The sequence below is a fragment of the Cnephaeus nilssonii genome (genome assembly GCF_951640355.1).
Source record: "Cnephaeus nilssonii genome assembly, chromosome: 19".
NCBI lineage: Eukaryota > Metazoa > Chordata > Mammalia > Chiroptera > Vespertilionidae > Cnephaeus > Cnephaeus nilssonii.
Window position 1 is genome coordinate 42,330,042 of NC_137090.1, and position 21,651 is coordinate 42,351,692.

At 38.0% G+C, this 21,651-nt stretch overlaps 1 protein-coding gene across 2 annotated transcripts in view; it reads right to left on the reverse strand.

Annotated features, from left to right (window-relative positions):
• LOC307115436 (myosin-8) overlaps nucleotides 1–21,651 on the reverse strand; it is a gene marked incomplete at both ends in the record, with an annotated part of 73,184 nt that overhangs the window by 30,430 nt on the left and 21,103 nt on the right. The window contains 6 exons of one of the 2 annotated variants that reach the window (XM_079798657.1): nucleotides 17,949–18,101; nucleotides 18,897–18,992; nucleotides 19,362–19,466; nucleotides 19,547–19,717; nucleotides 19,805–19,930; nucleotides 21,245–21,448. The exons of the other annotated variant lie outside the window; for it this stretch is intronic. Of the exons in view, the coding sequence (XP_079654783.1) occupies nucleotides 17,949–18,101; nucleotides 18,897–18,992; nucleotides 19,362–19,466; nucleotides 19,547–19,717; nucleotides 19,805–19,930; nucleotides 21,245–21,448 (855 nt within the window). Of the gene's footprint in view, nucleotides 1–17,948; nucleotides 18,102–18,896; nucleotides 18,993–19,361; nucleotides 19,467–19,546; nucleotides 19,718–19,804; nucleotides 19,931–21,244; nucleotides 21,449–21,651 lie in introns of those variants that run through there. 2 annotated transcript variants of the gene reach the window in all.

The window sequence follows — 21,651 nt, forward strand, 5'->3', positions numbered from 1 at the left end:
CCAAAGTCTCTTTGACACTCTTTTTTTGGCATGAGAGATTTCATCTGCTGGAAATGAGAACTTCAGCATGGAGAAGGCCCCTTCTTTCCACATAAATTCCACAGCTTCTTTTTTTTCCATCCAGAAAAAGAAAAGAGACAAAACTTTAAGAGTTCACCCCATGCATGTAAGCCATTGTCCTGTGATTGATTGACAGGGCCGGCAACATTGGTGTGCTAGATTGATTGAATCTTCCTTTACTTTCAGGTATACATTATTTGAGGAAGGGCCAGGAGCTCTTCCAATTTAGGTACTATATTTATCACTCTGTGAGTGTAATATTAGTACGTGTGACTTTTTAATGAACAATAATAAATCTTTCTAAGAACCAACAGCAGTGAATTATTAGAATTGTAGCTGAAATATTGTGGTTTTAACAAGATATTTGTTTGTCAAATTTTTAGGTAAGAATTTTTCTGGGTGCCTAAAAAATCTTGGTAAAATGTTTAATTGTTCAACACTTTGCAGTAGGAGGAGGTTGGCATGGGATAGACCATTGCTCCTGGACAGATCTAAGTGCAGCTGAGAATTCACTGTCACAATTCATTCTGGCCTAAATGGTCCTTTATTCCTGGGACTCAAATGAAGGTAGTCTCTGAGAATAAGATGTTTTGAAAATATGACTTGTTAGCATTTATAAGCAGCCACTCACTTGGAAGCACCATCTAACATAATTGCAAAAACATAGAAATGGTGTTTAATTAAGAGCCATTCTCATCTTCATTAGAATAACTTCCCTATGTCATCAATAAATGAATAAAGCTGAGTCTTACCTCTGGAGTTCCAGATGAAAATGCAGGCTCAGAAGTGTCTAACACTGTAAAACAACAATTTTATTTTTCAATTTGCTAAGCTCTGAAATTCTAGTAAAGTAGTTACAGAATTAAAATTTCCCTGGTCTAAAGCTTAGCTCTATGAAAATAAAAGTCAAAGTTGGGAGGAAGAGTTCATGCTCAGAGTTGGATCATGTGGCAAGCTCTTTGTACCCCCTGGGATCCTTCAAGTCCCAAGACCCCCATCACTTACCTCTGGGTTCTTGGAGATAAAGCAGTGGGATCTGTTGTGCTTATATAGGAACTAATGTGCTGATGCTGCAGCTATCTTCTCTTTGTTAGGGCAAGACATTTGGCAACATGAACCCTCAGCATAATTTGTACTGACATTTGGCATGTTTGGATATAATTAGAAGTATTCATATCGTTTTGAGTATGTGAACCAATCTCCTATAAATAATTTTACAGGGGCCTCTCTGCCGGCAAAGAAGACTTTCTAGTATGCTGGGAAGGTAATCTTTGACAGTGCCTGGTGGGGCCTCAAAGTAAGTTCCTAAGAGCTATATTCGTTTTGGCAAATTCTTCCATGCATGCCTGAGGTAACTCAATGATCAGATACTCAGTGACAATTGCTGTCAGGGCCCCAACCACTTTTCCTTATTTGCTACCACAGGAACCCCCCCAATTCATTCCCTTGGGTCACTGCCCAGGCTCATCCTTGGAGTCTCAACTTGGGCAGCAGAGCCAGTGTGAGAGGAAATTCTACACTGAGTTTTCACCATTGGGTCAGTGCCTACCTATTGAACATTGAAAAAAATTATTATTTCATTAGAAAATAATATTTATTCGGTGTAGAAAAATAAGCAAGGAGAAAAATGTCTATAATGCCAATATGAAATAATAAAAAATACATAGACATATAAACAGGGTCATACAGTATACACATATATAGGATATATATGTCTTATCTACTTTTAAAATTACTATACCACTAATGTAATTTATAACCTATTCTTTAAACAAATTATAGCATAATTTTTTAATTTAAAATCTTTTTTATTGACTTTATTGGTGTTACATTGGTCAATAAAATTATATAGATTTCAAGTGTTCAATTCTGCAATACATAATTTGCATATTGCATTGTGTACTCACAATCCAAAAATCTAGTCTCCTCTGTCACCATTTATCCACCGTTTATGCTCTTCCATCTGCCCTCAACCCCCTTCCCTCTGGTAATCTCCATACTGTTGTTTTTGTCCATGAGTTGTGTGTTTTTTTGGTGTGTGTTTTTGCTTACTCCCTTCACCTATTTCGCCCAGCCCCCCAGCCCAACAAACCTCTTGACAACTGTCAGACTGTTCTCTGTATCTTATGAATCTGTTTCTATTTTGTTTGTATACTGTGTTCATTAAATTCCACATATAAGTGAAATTATATGGTACTTTTTTTTTCTCTGACTGGCTTATTTCACTTGGCATAATACCCTTTAAGTCCATCCAGGCTGTGGAGAAAGTTAAGATTTCCTTCGTGTGTTTTTGTTGTTGTTGTTTTGTTTGTTTGTTGTTGTTGTTTTGTTTTTTTATAGCTGGGTAGTATTCCAGTGTAAATGTACCACAGCTTTTTATCCACTCATCTACTGATGGGCACTTGGGCTGCTTCCAAATTTTGGCTATTGTAAATAACACTGCAATGCACATAGGGGTACATATATTCTTTCAAGTTAGTGTTTTGGATTTCTTTGGATATAGTCCCAGAATTGGAATCGCTGGGCCATAACGTAGTTCACTTTTTAATTTTCTTAGGAAATACCATACTATTTTCCACAGTGGCTTCACCAATCTGCATCCCCACCAACAGTGCGTGCACAAGGGTTTTCTTTCCTTTACAACCTCGCCAACACTTATCATTTATGGATTCATTATTATTCTTTTTAATCCTCATCCCAGGATATGTTTTTTATTGATTTTAGAGAGAGAGGAAAGGTGGCAGGGAGAGAGAGAGAAATCGATGTGAGAAACATCGATTATCTGTTGCCTCCAGTAGATGCCCCAGTCAGGGATCAAACCCGCAACCTGGGTATGTGCACTGACCAGGAATCAAAGCCGCAGTCTTTAGGAGTATGGGATGATGCTCCAAACAACTGACCCACACCAGCCAGGGCCATTTGTGGATTTCTTGATGATAACCTTTCTAACAGGTGTGAGGTGATCTCTCATTGTGGTTTTAATCTGCATTTCTCTGATGATTAGTAACATTGAGCATCTTTTCATGTGTCTATTGGTCATCAGTATGTCCTCTTTGGAGAAGTGTATATTCAAGTTCTTTGCCCATTTTTTAATTGGATTGTTTGGTATTTTTGTTTGTTTGTTTTGAGTTGAGTTTTTTTCTAAAGTTTGGATATTAACCCCTTATCAGATGTATCATTGGTAAATATGTTCCCATTCAGTGGTTTGTCTTTTCATTTTGTTGATGGTTTTCTTTGCTGTGAAAAAGTTGTTAATCTGATGTAGTCGCATTTGTTCACTTTTTCTTTTGTTTCCCTTGCCCAAGGAGATATATCAGAAAAAAAAATAATTGCTATAATAAATGTCCAAGATTTTACTGCCTGTGTTTTGTTCCAGAATTTTTATATTCCCAAGTTTTACATTTAAGTCTAATACATTTTGAGTTTATTCTTATGTATGGTGTAAGGAGGTGGTCTAGTTTCATTTTTTTTGCACGTATCTGTTCAATTTTTCCAACATCATTTATTGAATACACTCTCTTTTCCCCATTATATATTTTTGCCTCCTTTGTCAGATATTAATTGACCTATATGTCTGTTTTTTATGCCAGTACCATGCTTTTTTTTATTAATATGGCCTTGCAGTATAGCTTAATATCAGGTAGCATGATATCTCCAACTTCGTTCTTCTTTCTCAAGATTGCTGAGGTTATTTGGAGTCTTTTGTGGTTCCATGTAAATTTTTAGAATATTTGTTCTAGTTCTGTGAAATATGGCTTTGGTATTTTGATAGGAATTGTGTTGAATCTAGAGATTGCTTTGGGTAGTATGGCCATTTTAATGATGTTAATTCTTCCTATTCATGAACATGGGATATGCTTCCACTTAGCATTTTAGTTTCCTCAGTTTCTTTCTTCAGTATCTTATAATTTTCCAAGTACCAGTCTTTTACTTCCTTGGTTAAATTTATTCCTATATACCTTATAAAATCTTTTTTATTTTTAAGATCAGGTATATTTTTCTACACACTAAAAATCACCCTTTTTAGGTGATGGTTATATGCGGGGGGAGGGGGGGAGGGTTGACTTTTATTTAAAAGAAAATTTCAACTTTACAATAAAATTTACTTCTATGAGTTTTTCATGTACATTGATCCTTGTAACCACCACCACAAACAGAATGCGGAACAATTACATTTCCATTAGTTTTGATAAGTAAATGCAGTTGTGGGACTTCTTTTATTTTAATTTCATGAAAAATTAAAGCCTATTAGATTAGGCTAAAATTCCCTTTTGGCGAACACTCACAGTGCAGGTAACGCCCTTCTTTCTAGAGGTAACCACCAATCTCAGTTTAGTTTTGTAATATTCCACCTTTTCTGTGCATTTTTTTCTGTGAAATTGTCCTAAGAAAAGTGGTCAGCCCATAGAAAATATATAACATAGATAGTTAAAATATATTATAAATAGTATTATAGTTTACATATTTACCAACTTGCTTTTATTATTCTATACTCTTGGATCATTTTCTATGTTAGTACATAAATAAAAATATGGGAAAAATTTAAAAATATACAGAAATAGAGAGAATGGTATAATGAACCCATTATACACTCACTCAGCATTAATAATTAGCAGTTCATGGTCAGTCTTGTTTCATATATACCCCTATCCATTCCCTTCATTCCTGGAGTATTTTGATATTATTCATTTAAAAGTTTATGTATGTTCTAGATAGTAATTATTCTTTTTAAAAAAATCTTTATTGTTTAAACTATTACATGAGTTTCCCTCTCCCCCCCCCCCCCTTGACCTCTCCCCACCACCAAGGTTTCTCTTGGTCTAATAATCTTAACTTTGCATCTGAGTCTTATAGAAGTTTAAAATTTTTCTTGCCAAAGTTATAGAAATGTTTCTTTCTCTTTCTTTCGTTCTTTCTTTCTTTCTTTCTTTCTTTCTTTTTTTTTTTTTTTTTTTTTTTTTTTTGCTTTTTTGAGTGTATTGTAAAAGAAGACCTTCCCTAACACAGGGCCCTAAACATGTTCTATAGCTTCTTTTTAAAATAAATATGTCTTTATTGATATTTAAAGAGAGAGGAAGGAAGAAGGATAGAGAGATAGAAACATCGATCGGCCGCCTCCCTGCATGCCCCCTACTGGGTATTGAGCCCATAACTCAGGCATGTGCCCTGGCTGGTGCAGGTCAGTTGATTGGAGCATCATTCCATACACCTAAAGGTTGCAGGTTTGATTGCTGATCAGGGCATATACCCAGGTTGCAGGTTCGATCCCTGATTGGGGCACATGCTGGAGGCAACCGATAGATGTTTCTCACATTGATTTCTCTCTCCCCACCTTTACTCTCTCTCTAAAATCAATAAAAAACATATCCTTGAGTGAGGATTAAAAAATAATAATAGCCCTAGCCACTTTGGCTCAGTAGATAGAGTGTCAGCCAGTGTACTGAAGGGCACTGGATTCAATTCCGGTCAAGGGCACATACCCGGGTTGTGGGCTTGATCCCCAGTGTGGGGCATGCAAGAAGCAGCCAATCAATGATTCTCTCTCATCATTGATGTCTCTATCTCTCTCTCCCTCTCCCTTTCTCTCTGAAATCAATAAAAATATGTTAAAATAATCCTACCTAATAAAAGAGTAATATGCAAATTACTCTTCGCTACACCCATAAGCCACAACCACCAGCAACGCCCACCAGACAATCAGGAGAAAATATGCAAATTAACCCAACCAAGATGGCTACAGCCACAGAGAGCAGGAGGGAGGCTTGGGTTTCCCCGGCAACAGAGGAAGACAAGCTTTCCACCTGCCCTCGCCTGGCCTAGGCCTCGACTCAAGGCTACAAAGTTTCAATTATAGAAGGTAAACAAATCCAAACAGAAATGGCGGCAGCCACGAAGCTGGAAAGAGTGGGAGGCAAGGGTTGCCCCTGGCAATGGAGGAAGCTAAGCTTCTGCAGCCCTGGCCAGCCCAGGCCTCCGCTTAAGGCTACAAAGTTTCAATTATATTAGATACATGAGTCCCAACAGAAATGGATGCATCCAAGGAGCGAGCAGAAGGCTTGGCTTCGCTCCAAGCTACGAAGTTTCAATTGTAGAAGGTAAATAAACCCCAGATACCAGGGCCTCTGCTTGGGTCACCAGGGGGCGTGGCCGGCCTGCAAACCACCACAGGCCCCTCACCCAGGCCGCCCCACGCCCAAGGGAACCCCCACCCTGATCCGGGACACCCTTCAGGGCAAACCAGCTGGCCCCCACCCATGCACCAGGCCTCTATCCTATCTAATAAAAGAGTAATATGCAGATTGACCATCACTCCAACACACAAGATGGCTGCCCCCATGTGGTCAAAGATCCTGCCCCCATGTGGACACAAGATGGCCACCACAAGATGGCCAGCAGGGGAGGGCAGTTGGGGGTGACCCAGGCCTGCAGGGGAGGGCAGTTGGGGGGGACCAAGCCTGCAGGGGAGGGCAGTTATGGGTGACCAGGCCTGCAGGAGAGGGCAGTTAGGGGTGACCAGGCCTGAAGGGGAGGGCAGTTACGGGCAAACAGGCTGGCAGGGGAGCAGTTAGGCATCAATCAGGCTGGCAGGGGAGTGGTTAGGGGGTGATCAGGCTGGCAGGCAGAAGCGGTTAGGGGCAATCAGGAAGGCAGGCAGGTGAGCAGTTGGGAGCCAGCAGTCCTGGATTGTGAGAGCGATGTCTGACTGCCCATCTAAACGGGCAGTCGGACATCCCTCGAGGGGTCCCAGATCGGAGAGGGTGCAGGCTGGGCTGAGGGACACCACCCCACACACCCCCCCCCCATGCACGAATTTCGTGCACTGGGCCTCTAGTAATAATAATAACAACGAATCTACAAATGATAAGTGTTGGTGAGGATGTGGAGAAAAGGAAACCCTTGTGCACTGTTGGTAGGGATGCAGATTGGTGCAGCCACTGTGGAAAACAGTATGGCACTTCCTAAAAAAAATTAAAATTGAAACCACCTTATGGCTCAGTGATTCCTGGTTCATGGGTTGATGTTCAACCACTGAACTGCACCAGACAATCTGTTCTATAATTTCAAACTAATGTTTTTAAAGAAAATACTGATATTTGTAATCTAGCTCAGTGTGTGTGTGTGTGTGTGTGTGTGTGTGTGTGTGTGTATGTGTGTGTGTGTGTGTGTATGTGTGTGTGTGTGTGAGAGAGAGAGAGAGAGAGAGAGAGAGAGAGAGAGAGAGAGAGAATGTAATCTGTTTTTGGATTCCATTTTTTGGTGCCAATAGCACATATTTTGATATCTGATTGGGCTGGGCAGCTTTCCCCCAATTATTCATTTATTTCAAAGTTGTCTTGACAATTCTTACACTCTACTGTATGAAATTTGGCATTAGATTATGTGGAAAATCCTGTTGGGATTTTGACTTGGATTAAATTGAATTAATTTATTGAGAGTTGATAACTTTTATAATAATGAGTCTTTCAATCCATAAGTATTATATATTTTTCTATTTATTCCAAGTCTTTTTAAAAGATGTTCTTACAACATTTTTTTAGTTTTTAAAATTTATTAAATTTATGGGTGTGACATTGGTTAATAACATTATGTAAATTTCAGGAGTACAACTGATAACAAGACATCTGTATATTCTATTGTGTGCTCACCACCTGAAGTCAAGTCTCCTTCCATCACTTTGTATTTCACATAGATCACCCTCTCCATCCTCCCTGCACCTTCCTTCTCTGCTCACCACTATTCTGTTGTCTGCATCTATGAGGTTTTTTGTTTGTTTGTTGCTTTTTGTTTTAGATCCAACATATAAGTGAAATCATATTGTTCTTGTCCTTTTTGGTCTGACTTAGTTCACTTAGCCTTTCTTAAGATCCTAGTGTGATTTTTTTTTCATGAATGTCTTCTATATTTCTAATTAGGTTTATTACTAAGAATTTGTAGGCTTTTTGTGTGTGGCTCTGGTTAACAGGATTATTTTTCCTATTATACTTCCTACTTGTTTTTACTGGCATGTGGCAGATGAGTTCATGTACTCAGAACCTCCCTTTTGTTTGTGGCAGCAGTATGCCAACTAAACTTCATTTCCCAGATTTCTTTGCAAGAAATACCCATGTGACACTTTTTTGGCTAATGAAATGCAAGCAGTTAGGGCTTCTAGAGAAGCTCTTTTAGAAAAGAGAGCAGATTCCTCTGGCACTGCCTTTCCCTTTTCCTTCATCCTTTTTTCCTGTGTAGAAAACAGATGTAATGGCTGGAGCTATAGCCTTGAAACAAAGATCAAGAGAATATCAGACCTTAGCTTTGATATGCATGAGAAGAATTTTGTTATGTGAAGAGAAATAAATGACTAATATTTATAAGGTACTGTTTACTCAGATTTTCTGTTACATACAAACACAGTCCCTAACAGATTAGTGGTGTTTCTGAAGTTTATTGATTTTTTTATGTTATCTTTTATCTGGCCCCCTTGATGAATTACCTTATCACTTCTAATAATTTATTTGATTCTCTTGGGTTTTTTGATGTATTATGCACAAATAATCACAAATCTGTATCTTCTTTTTTTGTTCTTAATTTATACATTACTTTTCATTCCCTTATTGCATTGTCTAAGACATTTAGGACAATGTTGAATAGTATTAATATATTATTGACACCGGGATACTTCTATATATATTCTGTACAAGATAAGTGATTCTTATATTGTTCCTGATATTAATTGGACTACATCTAATATTTTATCAAGTATGATATTTGCTATATACTTTATACCTAGTTTGCCAACATTTTTAAAATCCTTACCTGAGGATATGTTTATTGATGTGAGAGAGCAACATCAATGGGTTGCCTCCCATATGTACCCCAACTGAGGATAGAACCTCAGCCTAGGTATGTGCCCTGACCGGAAACCAAACCCACAACACAACATTTTTGGTGTACAGGATGATGCTCCAACCTACTGAGCCACCTTGCTGGACTAGTTTGCCAATAATTTTGATCATAAAAATGAATTAAGCTGTTCCATTCCTAGATATATGCCAAATAAAATTGAAAACATGCTTATACAAAAACTTATTCACAGATGTTTATAGCAGTATTTTGCTTAATAACCAAAAAGTGGAAACAACTCAAATGTCTATCAACTGACAAATGGATAAACAAAATGTAATATATTCATACAATGAAATATTATTCAGCCATAAAAAGGAATGAAGTATTAATGCATGATGCAGCATGGATTAGCCTTTAAAACACTATGCTAGCTCAGCCTGTATGGCTCAGTGGTTGAACGTTGACCCATGAACCAAGAGGTCACCGGTTCGATTCCCAGTCAGGGCACATGCCTGGGTTGTGGGCTCATTCCCCGGTTGTGGGCTCAGTCCCCAGTAGGGGGTGTGCAAGAGGCAATTGATTGATATTTCTCCTTCATCAATGTTACTATCTCTCTATCCCTCTCCCTTCCTTATCAATGTAAAAATATTTACAAAAAAATAAAATAAAACACAGTGCTAAGTGAAAGAAGCCAGATTAATGTGGCCATATTTGGTTATTTCATTCATATAAAATGTTAAGAATGGGAAAATTTATCGAGACATAAAGTATACTAGTGGTAGTCAGAGGATGGGACAAGGATAGTGACTGCTAATGATTTTCTTTTTGAGGTGATGTAATGTTCTGAAATTAGATAGTGGTTATGGTTATACAACTTTGAATCTACGAAAACCACTGAATTGTACATTTAAATAGTGAATTTTATGGTATATGAATTATATAATGTGAATTTTGTGGTAGGTTTTCTCAATTTTACTGTCCTGGAGTTCATGAAATAAAACCTATTGATATAATATTGTTTAATTCCTTACTGCTTTAAGTTTACAATTTTTATGTGGGACTTCTGCATCTGAATTCATATGTGACTAGGCCATAGTTTTCTTTCCTTCTGCTATCCTTTTCTGGTTTTGATACTAGGATTATACTCATCGTGTAAAATGAGTCGCTTCCCATTTGTTTCTATTTTCTACAGCAGTGTGTTTAGGATGTGAATAATCTGTTCCATTATAGTCTGCTAGAGTTCCTTCATGAACTTTTTGGGCTCTGGCCTCTTTGGAGGATAAACATTTTATTATTATTTACTTTTTTCATGACCATTGATTAGTCTGTTCAGTGTGTGTGTGTGTGTGTGTGTCCCATTTGGAAATTTTGTATTTTCCTAGAAAACGGCCCATTTCATGTATGATTTTAGATTTTTGACATTTTTATGCGTATCTTTTATAATGAAAAACTCCTGTGTTATCTCTTCCTCTTTATTCTTTATGTAATTTAATTTTATTGTATTTTGCTTTTAATCTTATTCATTTCTTTCTCTTATTTCTTCAGGTTTCTCATATGCAGATAATGTTTTATTGAGTTGTACTTGAAACCTATATGGTTTTATTAAACAGTGTCTCCCCAATAAGTTCAATAAAAATGAAAAAATATAGAATCTGCTTTTTATGTAGTATATACACTTACATGCTTCAAATTTCTAGAAGCACAGAACATACAGTGAAAATCTTTTTCACATTTCTTTCCCCCAACTATTTTGTTTTTCTCCTAAGAGTCAACAACAGTTACCAGAATATTGTATGCCCTTAATAGGTATTCTAAATGTTCTTTTCCCAACATGGCTCAAACTTTTGTGATTGTTTTAGATCTTTGTGTTGTTGTTTTTTACTGTGTTTTCTTTTTTTCATTACTGCCCACTGGGGAGAAAAAAAATTACTTAAATTAAATTAATTAGTTAAGTTTAATTTCTCCCTAAGAAATGAAATACTAAAAAATAAGATTTTAATTAAATAAATTTTAATTTAATTTCTCCCTAACAAGAAGAGCAATAAGATATTTTTAAAGGTGGAGTTGAGTTTGGAGGGGAGTCAAAAACTATGACAATATCTAAGATTATTTTGCACCCCTCAGACCTAATTTTCACTTATCAAAGAGTGATATCACCTTCACTGAAAATGCGTATGTTAGATGTTTGAAAAGCATTTATATTTCTCATTGTTCACTATAAAATTTCATATATATATCTTTACGATCGAGCTTGTTATTTATCTTATTCATCTATGTTTTTAGCTTTTTCTACCTGATCTCTTATTTTCTAGTAGTTATGAGTTGAAATCCTCTATTACAATGGTTCTCAGATCTTTCAGATTTTGTTTATATAATTCAAAGATGGTTGCTAACTCCACAGAAATTTGTGATCATTATATCTTTCTGATAGATTGTATCTTTAAAAAATAAAATATGAATTATCTCTGCCACCCTTTGTATTATTTGGCCCTGAATTCTATTTTTGCTATAGTTACTTTTATTTTTTTGTAGCATATATATGGTTTATCTTTTTCCATACCTTTATTTTCACCCTTTTTAAGTTATTTTATCTTACATCACTCTTTTACAATGCAAGTAGCTACTTTAAAAATCCATAATGAGCCCGGCCAGTGTTTCTCAGTGGTTGAGCCTCGACCTATGAACCAGGAGGTCATGGTTCGATTCCCGGTCAGGGCACATGACCGGGTTGTGGGCTCAATCCCCAGTGTGGGGTGTGCATGAGGCAGCTGGTCAAAGATTCTCTCTCATCATTGATGTTCCTCTCTCCCCATCTTCCTTCCTCTATGAAATTAATTATATATATATATAACTGGCAGTCGGACATCCCTCAAGGGGTCCCAGATTGGAGAGGGAGCAGGCTGGGCTGAGGGACACCCCCCACCCCCGTGCACGAATTTCATTACACACACACATGCAAACACACACACACATACATACTAGAGGCCCAGTGCACGAAATTCGTGCACGGGGGTGGGGGGTGTCCCTCAGCCCAGCCTTCTCCCTCTCCAATCTGGGACCCCTTGAGGGATGTCCGACTGCCCGTTTAGGCCTGATCCCAGTAGGATCGGGCCTTAACGGGCAGTCGGACATTCCTCTCACAATCCAGGACTGCTGGCTACCAACTGCTCGCCTTCCTGCCTTCCTGATTGCCCCTAACCACTTCTGCCTGCCAGCCTGATCACCCCCTAACCACTCCCCTGCCAGCCTGATTGATGCCTAACTGCTCCCCTGCCAGCCTGTTTGCCCGTAACTGCCCTCCCCTTCTGGCCTGGTCACCCCTAACTGCCCTCCCCTGCAGGCCTGGGTCTCCCACAACTGCCCTCTGCTGCAGGCCTGGGTCCCCCCCAATTGCCCTTCCCTGCAGGCCAAGTCTCCCCCAACTTCCCTCTTCTGCTGGCCTGGTCATCCCTAACTGCCCTCCCCTGCAGGCTTGATCGTTCCCAACTGCCCTCCCTTGCAGGCCTGGTCACCCCCAACTGCTCTCCCCTCCTGGCCTGATCGCCCACAACTGCCCTCCCTTGCAGGCCTGGTCCCTCCCAACTCCCCTCCCCTGCTGGCCATCTTGTGGTGGCCATCTTGTGTCGACATGGGGGCAGCCATCTTGTGTATTGGAGTGATGGTCAATTTGCATATTACTCTTTTATTAGATAGGTTATGTATATCCATTATGAGATCCTCTTTTGGTAGGTATGCTTGAGAAGCAGCAAACTATCTGGAATTGTTTTTATGGTGTGCACCATGTTTTAAATATCAATGTGACTAGCCAGGTGTTATTTTGTATGATTTTAGGCAAGTCACCTAACCTCTGTAATTCTCAGTTTGTTCTTTTGTTCAAGGAAAATAATTTTTCACCACCTCACAGAATTAATGTGAGTATTCAATGAGAAATATATGGAAAGCATCTAGCACAGCTATCTGGCAATGTAGAAAGTATTTGTTAAATATTGGCTATTACCACTCTATTTAAAATCATGTAAGAAGTAGGTCTTTGTCACTGTGAGTCATGGGATATCACTGGAGTCTTTTAAACAAGGGACTGATATCATAAGATGTGCGTTTTAAACACAACTGTGCTAGCAGCGTGGAAGATGAATTGGAGGAGTGAGACAGAGATAAAGAACCCACTTAAGCAGTTGTTGTACTATTTTAGGAAAGAGTTGAGGACCTGAACTATGCCAACAGCTCTTGGAAAAGAAAAGAGGGGCATGAAATCAAGAGGTATTTATGTTGTAGACTTGACTGTGCTTGCTGCTAGTGAAATAGAAATAATTTTAGAAGTTCAAGAATCATTTAAATTTATTTACGCCATGACAGCTAAAAATAAACTGAATTTTTTGAGGTTGGGGGTAATTTTTCATGGAAAGGGAACAGACTTAGAAGTAATAGCTTAGAAACACAACTTGATGGGGAATTGCAACATTAGAATTTGTAGTAAAAGAACACAAGTTTCAGGGAGTAATAAGCTTTTACCAGACGTTGAAGTAACAAGCAACCCTACTTGGCATCAAGCATATTTTAGAAATATGGTAATTAAAACAGTGTAAAACTAGAGTTGACAAAGACAAGTAAATCAAAATGGGTTCTTGCAGGGATGGCAGTTTAGTGTATTATAAAGGTTTCAAATCACTAGGGGGAAAGGAAGGTTGAGACTTATCATTTGAAAAAATATTAAATTAAGTTCTTGCCTGACACCATTTGTAAAAATAAGTTCTAGATGAATTAAAGTCTTAAGCATTAAGACAAAGCAAATTCTTAAATTGAGAAGAAAGAGAGATACATGTAAATAGAAAAAATATCCAAAAGACAATTGGTGGAAGAGGCAATACAAATGGGCAATAAATTTGAAAACATAATTTCAGGAGGTCAAGATCAAATAGCAGCTAGTATATTTAACACATAAGGTTGACACAAAAAAATTGATAGTAGCAAACGGTGGTGTGGGAGAATGGATGCTCTCATATGCTATGGATAAGGGTATAAATTCCAGGTCAATGTATTGCATCTTTTGAAATTTAAAATTTCAGTAATTTTCCTTCTTACTGTCTTTCCTACAGAAGCACAGAAAAATAAGAAGGTATGCCAAGACTGTGCATTTAGCACTTCTCCTAATAGCAAAACTTTGGAAACAACTTAAATGTCCATTCAATTACTTTGCCTGTATTAAGTGGCCACCTGTTAAGTGGTGGTGATCTGATTATAGGGTCAGTGGTTGAAACCTGACACTTTGAGTCTTGGATCAACATAATACATTTTCCACTTGTTTTCTTTAAGGTAGAACCTTGTAAATGAAAAACCTTATTTAAAATAACAGTAAACAATGAAGTACAAAGTTTTAGTGGACAATATATATAAGAAAACTAAACTTGGAGGTATATTTTGCTAACTCATATTGGTGTATTCCAACCCTTTTCCAATGTGCAGATATCTTTTACACAATTCTTGAGTGACAACTCATTTCTTTTAACTTAGAGTAAAGCTTTTCCAAGGTCTGGCTTATATCCCTTGTCCATGCTCTTCTTACTAGTGTCTGCTTACAATTAAGCCCAGGGACAGCATTAAGTTACTGTTTCTAATGATCCTTTTGCTCTGTGAACCCTTGCCAAAAATTAGCTTACAATTCTTAAGATTCCCTCTGCCCTACAAGTTCTCTATTTTATCTCTCCAGTGAGGAAAAGGAGAGGAATAACAGCCACTTAAGGCATCCCTACTTTTTCTAATATGAAACTCTGTAATTATCTCATCCTCAGCCAAAGGAAACAACTTGCCTTTCATAAGATGCCAAAGAGGAATGTTATTTAGATTCATCTATGTTATTCCACGTAGTTCATTTCTTATTATTGGCGAGTAGTATTCCATTGTGAGGATATATCATATTGTGTTCATGTATTCTTTTGCTGATGGATATTCTTCATTTTGTGGACATATTAAATTAAGTTCTTACCTGACACCAAAAAAATTATTCATTTTCCTTCTATTAAAATTAAATACCAAAGGAGTAGAATTGCTATATCAAAAGGTGTATAGTTGTGTATTTAATTTATAAGAAATGGTCAAACAATTTAAAAGTAAGAGTTGCAATATATGAGAGATGTCATTGCCCAGCATCCTTGCCAACATTTGTAATTGTCGGTCTTTATGATTTTAGCCATTTTTGCAGATGTGTACTGGAATCTCCTCCTGGTTTTAGTGTGTATCCTCTATACCAGTGATATTGAGCATCTTTTAATCTGGTTATTGGACCTTCACATATCCTCTTTGTGAAAGTGTCTGTAAAAGTATTTTGTTCCTTTATACTGGATTGTTTTCTTTTTCTTAATGTTTTGTATGTGTTTTTCATATACAATAAAGACATTTGTTGCGTATATGCATTGCATATATTTTCTCCCAGCCTGTGGTTTGCCTTTTTATTTTGTTAATCCTCACCCGAGGATATTTTTTCATTGATTTTTAGAGGGTGTTGGGGGAAGGGGGAGAGACCTCTAGTCAGGGCTGTGGGTTGAGCCTGCAACCAACTGAGGTGCATGCCCTTGACCTAAATTGAACCCAGGACCCTTCAGTCTGCAGGCTGACACTATCCACTGAGCCAAACCAGCTTGGGCCCTTTTTATGTTCTTAACAGTGGTTTAGTTAGTAGTTTTAATTTTGAAGAGTGCAAGTTCATTATTTTCTTTTGTATTTGTGCTTGTTGTGTCCTGTTTAAGAATTTTTGCCCAGGATCACAAAGATATGCTTCTATGTTTTCTTTCAGAAGATTTATAATTTTAGGATTTATATTTAGGTTTGTTATCCCTATTGAGTTAATTATTCTATATGGTATGAGTTATTTTTTCCATACGAATATCTAATGGGTCCAGCATCATTTATTACAAAGACTTTTCTTTCCACATTGGAATTGCATTGGCAACTTAGTAAAAATTTATTTGTTTATATAGTGGATTTATTTCCAAATTCTCTATTACTACAGGCTCGGTGCATGGATTCATGCACTGGTGGGGTCCCTCAGCCTGGCCTGCGGGGATTTGGCAGAAACCTGCTCTCTGACATCCCCCAAGGGATCCCAGATTGTGAGAGGGCATAGGCCAGGCCTAGGGACCCCACTAGTGCACGAATCCATGCACCAGGCCTCTAGTATGCATATAAGATCTTTGATTAATCTCTTCCTGCCCTCCCCCAACCCTCCTTCCCTCTGAGATTTATCAGTCTGTTCCATGTTTCCATGCCTGTGTGTTGAGCATCTGCCCCCTGGTGGTCATTGCACGTCATAGTTACTGGACAGTCAGCTGGTTGGCCTGTTGGCCAGTCACTTAGGCTTTTATATATATAGATAAGGAAATAAGTCTATAAATCTGTGAGGAAGAATATTAATCAAAATAGCTGTGGCTCTGAGTCCTTTCTGCTTTAATCAGGATTCCAGAATAATTGACCCATATATAATTAAATCTACTCAGTCTACATAAGCAATTATTTAAATAGTTAGGAGACAGAATAATAAAGCAATTGCCCAGTGCTTTTGAGGTCAATAGCTTAGCTCTACACAGTTTAATTAAAATATGATAATAAATGCCTACTCTAGGCAAGATATTTCATTAGTTTTCATCATGGCCTAGGTGAAGTATTCCTTATAATTATTTTTTATCCCCTTTAAATACTCTTCTCATGAAGCAGGCTTCTTACTAATAATTAGGATTCCCACACTGGGGAAGGAGATTCCCTCAAGCAGCCCCCTCATTAGAAAAGTATGGCCATCACCATAAAAGAATAAATTGGTATTCTACTGTTTTATTTTTTAAATATCCACACAATGAAGCCAAATTATAATCTTTAAAAAGGTATCAAAGATAAAAACCACTTTGACAATGGCTATGATAAAATACAGTCAACATTCTTTTTGCTGTTAAGAAATAATTTCTGTTTCTGGTTCTACCTTAAAATATGAATGGTATTGAGAAAAATCAGGTTCCTTGGTAAGCAAAATTGTATGTAGAAATTAGAAGGTTAATAGGAATAATTATCTAAAAAGTTCTTTCATATTTTTGGAGGGGGAGGAGGTTCAGAGGAAAACAATTTCCCCCAAAGGAAGTAAAATCTATAAGCACTGGGAGGTTTGAATGCTGTGACACTGTGTAGCTTTTCCTGTGCTCTCCCATCCTTTCTTTATCCTAGTATTAGTTCTAGAACCCTGCTTTCACTCTGCATTCTTGTTCATTTCTATCGCGTTCATCTCTAATTTGTCCATTTTACAGCCTCCCAGAAGTCTTTTAGGGCTCTGGTCTTTCCTGTCCTACTCCATCCTAACTCCCCAGCACTGCATATGAGGCAATGAGGTATGAACTTCACAGCCAGGTTTTAGCTTCCATCTCTGGCCTCATCTGATGCCATTTGCTCATGGAGCCTGTTTAAACTTCCCTGAAATCTCATGCTCATTTTTTCTGTTTCGAATGACCACACCCATTTCTTTTTCACCTAATAACTTATCTGCTCACCTTTCAGGAGCTAGCTCACAGTTTTTTCTGGATTTCCCAGGTTAGCAGTTCACTCTATTTTATTGCCACACTGTTTTTATACTTCAATCAGAGTAAATACATTGTAGTGCAATCTGTTTGAATTGCTATCCTTCCCCCTGGCTTGAGCTCCTCAAAGGAAAGGATGATGTCATATCCTGGCTGCTCATTTCTGTACACACATATACTTGGTACACATTAAAATTGGTTGCATGGAATTGAGGGTACATTAAACACTTTACATCTCTCAGAGTATTCATTTGCCTTCTATTAAAGTTAATTCATTGCCCACTTCATTTTTGTCACCATCTCTGATTGCACCCAGTAGTAGCTTAACAAATGTTGAATAAATGAATTAGTTCTAGTAGCACTATAAAATTGTAATTAAGAGACACAGGTATTTTTAGGTTGCAAATTCTCTGCCGATTTTATTTCTCTGATATTACAGCAATGTATGACAGTGACAAAGAACTTCACATTTTGTGCATTTCTTTGGTCACCTTTCAGCATTAGAATGAATTATTCTTCACTTATAACTTTTGTGTGAACCTCACGGCTCTTCACCCGCAGCTTGTTGACCTGGGACTCAGCGATGTCGGCCCGCTCCTCAGCCTCCTCCAGCTCGTGCTGGAGTTTGCGGAATTTAGCAAGATTAGCGTTGGATTGTTCCTCCTGAGGGGGGGGGGGGGGAATGCATTAGAGAGTACAAGAACATTTGACATTTCTGATTCTTATTTATTACTAGAAGCAGCTACAGAATTTGCTTCATGAATGAGAAAGTAAAAGGTTCTGCTATTGGGCCACAGGATCCCACATACTCGCCTCAATGAATGCATGGGCTTACAACCTCCCTGTTCCATCTTTCGTACTTAACTCTTCCTGGAAAACTTAAGATGCTACAGTGACCACAGGGAGATCAACATAGTGGAAATCTGAATCAATCTTGTTTCTTTGAAACAAACGTTTACAATAGCTACAGTGGTAGCATTGGGTGCAGAAAGCCTTAAGGAAGGTTTCTGAATTAACAGGGTAAGAAAGATAACTGCACCCAAATGAAAAAGAAATGTCCTGAGAAGGATTTACCATGAAGTTAAATAAGACTTAAACTTCAGAGCTCTCATCTGCATGGTCCCTGTGAGTGCTGGGAATATAGGACTTCCAGAATGGAGTTGTGGAGTGATATAGACAGGGAAGGAATTGGGTTGTAACCAAGAAGCAGTTCTGTGTGAACATGTCTGGAAAATTGTTAAAGAGGTCTTAAAAGAAATGAACCTGAATCTCAAAGGCTCCAGTAATTTGTGATAAAAGTTTCTCATTCTAAATAAATTATCATTTTCAAACCCAATTTTGTATTCCCAATTTTATGTTCTTTGCCTTAAAGAATGCCTTTTAAATGCTGTAAAATTCCGGCTCCACAAAACCTGGACTTGCTCCTGAACCTTTCTCTCTCACTGTGAAGATACTCACAGCCTCTTCAGCTTGTCTCTTATAAGCTTTAACTTTGGTTTGTAATTTGTCCACCAAGTCCTGCAGCCTGAGAACATTCTTGCGGTCCTCCTCAGTCTGAAATGAAAAAGATAGCAAATATAAAAATTTCTTTATTGATTACGGTGTTACATATGTGTCCTTATTCCCCCATTACTCCCCGCTCCCGTCTCCCTCCTCATGCCCTCACCCCCCTGGTGTCTGTATCCATTGGTTAAGCTTATATGCATGCATACAAGTCCTTTGGTTGATCTTTCCCCCTACCCCACCCTCCCCTACCTTCCCCCTGAGGTTTAATGGTCTGATCGATGTTTCTCTGTCTCTGGATCTATTTTTGTTTTATCAGTTTATGTTGTTCATTATATTCCATAAATGAGTGAGATCATGTGATATTTATTTTTTATTTTCTTGAAAATAAAATTTAGAAAATATGGAAAGGTTTGTCACCTGGTAAGTGAGTTCCTTCACTCTTCTCTCATGTTTGCGAAGACCTTTGACTGTCTCCACATTGCGCTTCTGTTCGTTATCAACCTCGTTTTCAAGCTCCCTCACCTGGAAAAGAACAAAGGTGTTCAACAATTGGCTGTAACTAGCTGTGTGAACAGGCTGGAAATGAAGTGGTGGGAACCCACTCTGGCCTCCAGCTTCTGGATCTGCTTCTTCCCGCCCTTCAGGGCCATCTGCTCAGCCTCATCCAGACGGTGCTGCAGGTCCTTCACCGTCTGCTCCAGGTTCTTCTTCATCCGCTCCAGGTGGGTGCTGGTGTCCTGCTCCTTCTTCAGTTCCTCAGCCATCATGGCCGCCTGGTTAGTAAAATCAAGAAAATAAGGAAACCTGGTCATGGCAAGTAGCACATGTGTATCAGCAAAACAGACGTTCATCTTACTCACATCAGTGATGGCCTTCTTGGCCTTCTCTTCTGCGTTGCGAGCTTCCTGGACAATGTCCTCCATCTCTCCCTGGATTTGGGAAATGTCTGTTTCCAGCTTCTTCTTGGTGCTGATCAGGCTGGTGTTCTGTTTTAAATTAAGAAGAAAGGAGGAAAGCATATTTAATTGTAAATATTTACATTATCAATTTTATTATTGCACGTAGGCATAAATTATTGGCCAATGAAGTGTTCAGAATAAAAACCAAATCAAAAGTTGATTGTAGGTTTATGCCTTCTGTTCTTTCTACTCATTATTCTGTTATTAAAAATTCTCTTGAATTCTTCCAGGTAAAATTTAATTTTTAAAAAATTTATTGATTTGAGAGAGAGAGAGACATCAATTCGTTGTTCCACTTATTCAGGCATTCATTGGTTGATTGTTATATGTGACCTGACTAGGGATCAAACCCCCAACCTTGGCGTATCAGGACAACACTCTAACCAACTGAGCTGCCCAGTCAGGACTATTAAAATTTAAGTTAAAAAATATTTTTATTAATTTCAGAGAGGAAGGCAGAGGGAGAGAGAGATAGAAACATCAATGATGAGAGAGAATCATTGACCAGCTACCTCCTGCAAGCCCCCCACTGGGGACTGAGCCTATATCCTGGGCATGTGCCCTGACTAGAAATCGAACTGTGACCTCTTGGTTCATAGGTCAATGCTCAACCACTGAGCCACACCATTATAATATATGTAAAAATAATAGAACATACAAATTAGCAAAAAAGAGACAAAGAATAATTATACTCTCCATTTATCACACTTTTGTTTATCCTTCTGGATGTTTTTAATAAGATGATCATGTTTATATATTACTTTTAAGCTGCTTGTATTACTTACTATATTGTGAACATCTTTCTGTGGCAATAAATGCATACTACAATGGCTGCTTATTTGCTATTGTGAGGAGAAACTACCATTTGTGGAACAAATCCATATAAATGCTGAATAGCAGTAATGATTATGTCCATGAGTTTGAACTTAAGAGCTTTTTTTATATCCCATAAAGTTAGCTTTATGTGCACACATGATACATAAATATTACATGGGCTTATTTTGTCTCTTTTTTTATTTGCTTATCTTTTTGCCATTTAGAGTTGCAAGAGACAATATGGCCACCAATCTTGTATATATGGTTATTAATAGGGGGTTTTCTGTGTCCTATTAGAATATAGTTCTAATATTTTAGAACTCAAAATATTCCTTATTGATATGATTATGCCAGCCCATAAATATACTTGTGAACCAGCTAGGCCCAGAATGTATTTATTGATCTACATTTTCAGAATTCCAAAACCTTGCCAAGATCACTCCTGACTTTATGAACAAGTTTATTCTCTAAAATTGTCTTCAGCTTCAGGGAGTGTATTTATTCACCCATAGTCTTGAATCTCACCTGGGTGTGCAAGAGTTGCACACGCTCATTAGCATCCACAAGCTCTTGCTCTGCCACCCTTCTGCTCCTCTCAGTCTGTTCCAAGGATGCCCTTAGCTCTTCAATCTCAGCCTGCATCAGGTTAGCTCTGCGCTCAACCATGGCCAGTTGTTCTTTAAGGTCATCTTGGCTTCTGATGGCATCATCCAAATGTAGCTGGGTGTCCTACACAGAAAGAGAAAATGACTCTTGCTCATTCTTCAATTAAAGCAAATACCAATTTAGGGTCATGTACACACATTGATCTTAGTAACTTAGAGTATGATTAGATAGGAAAATTCTGCAAGTCCCTTTAATGACAATTTTTTATAGCCTAGAGTAGCAGTTCTATTCAAAAGAATATGATATATTATTTTTTAATTCAAATC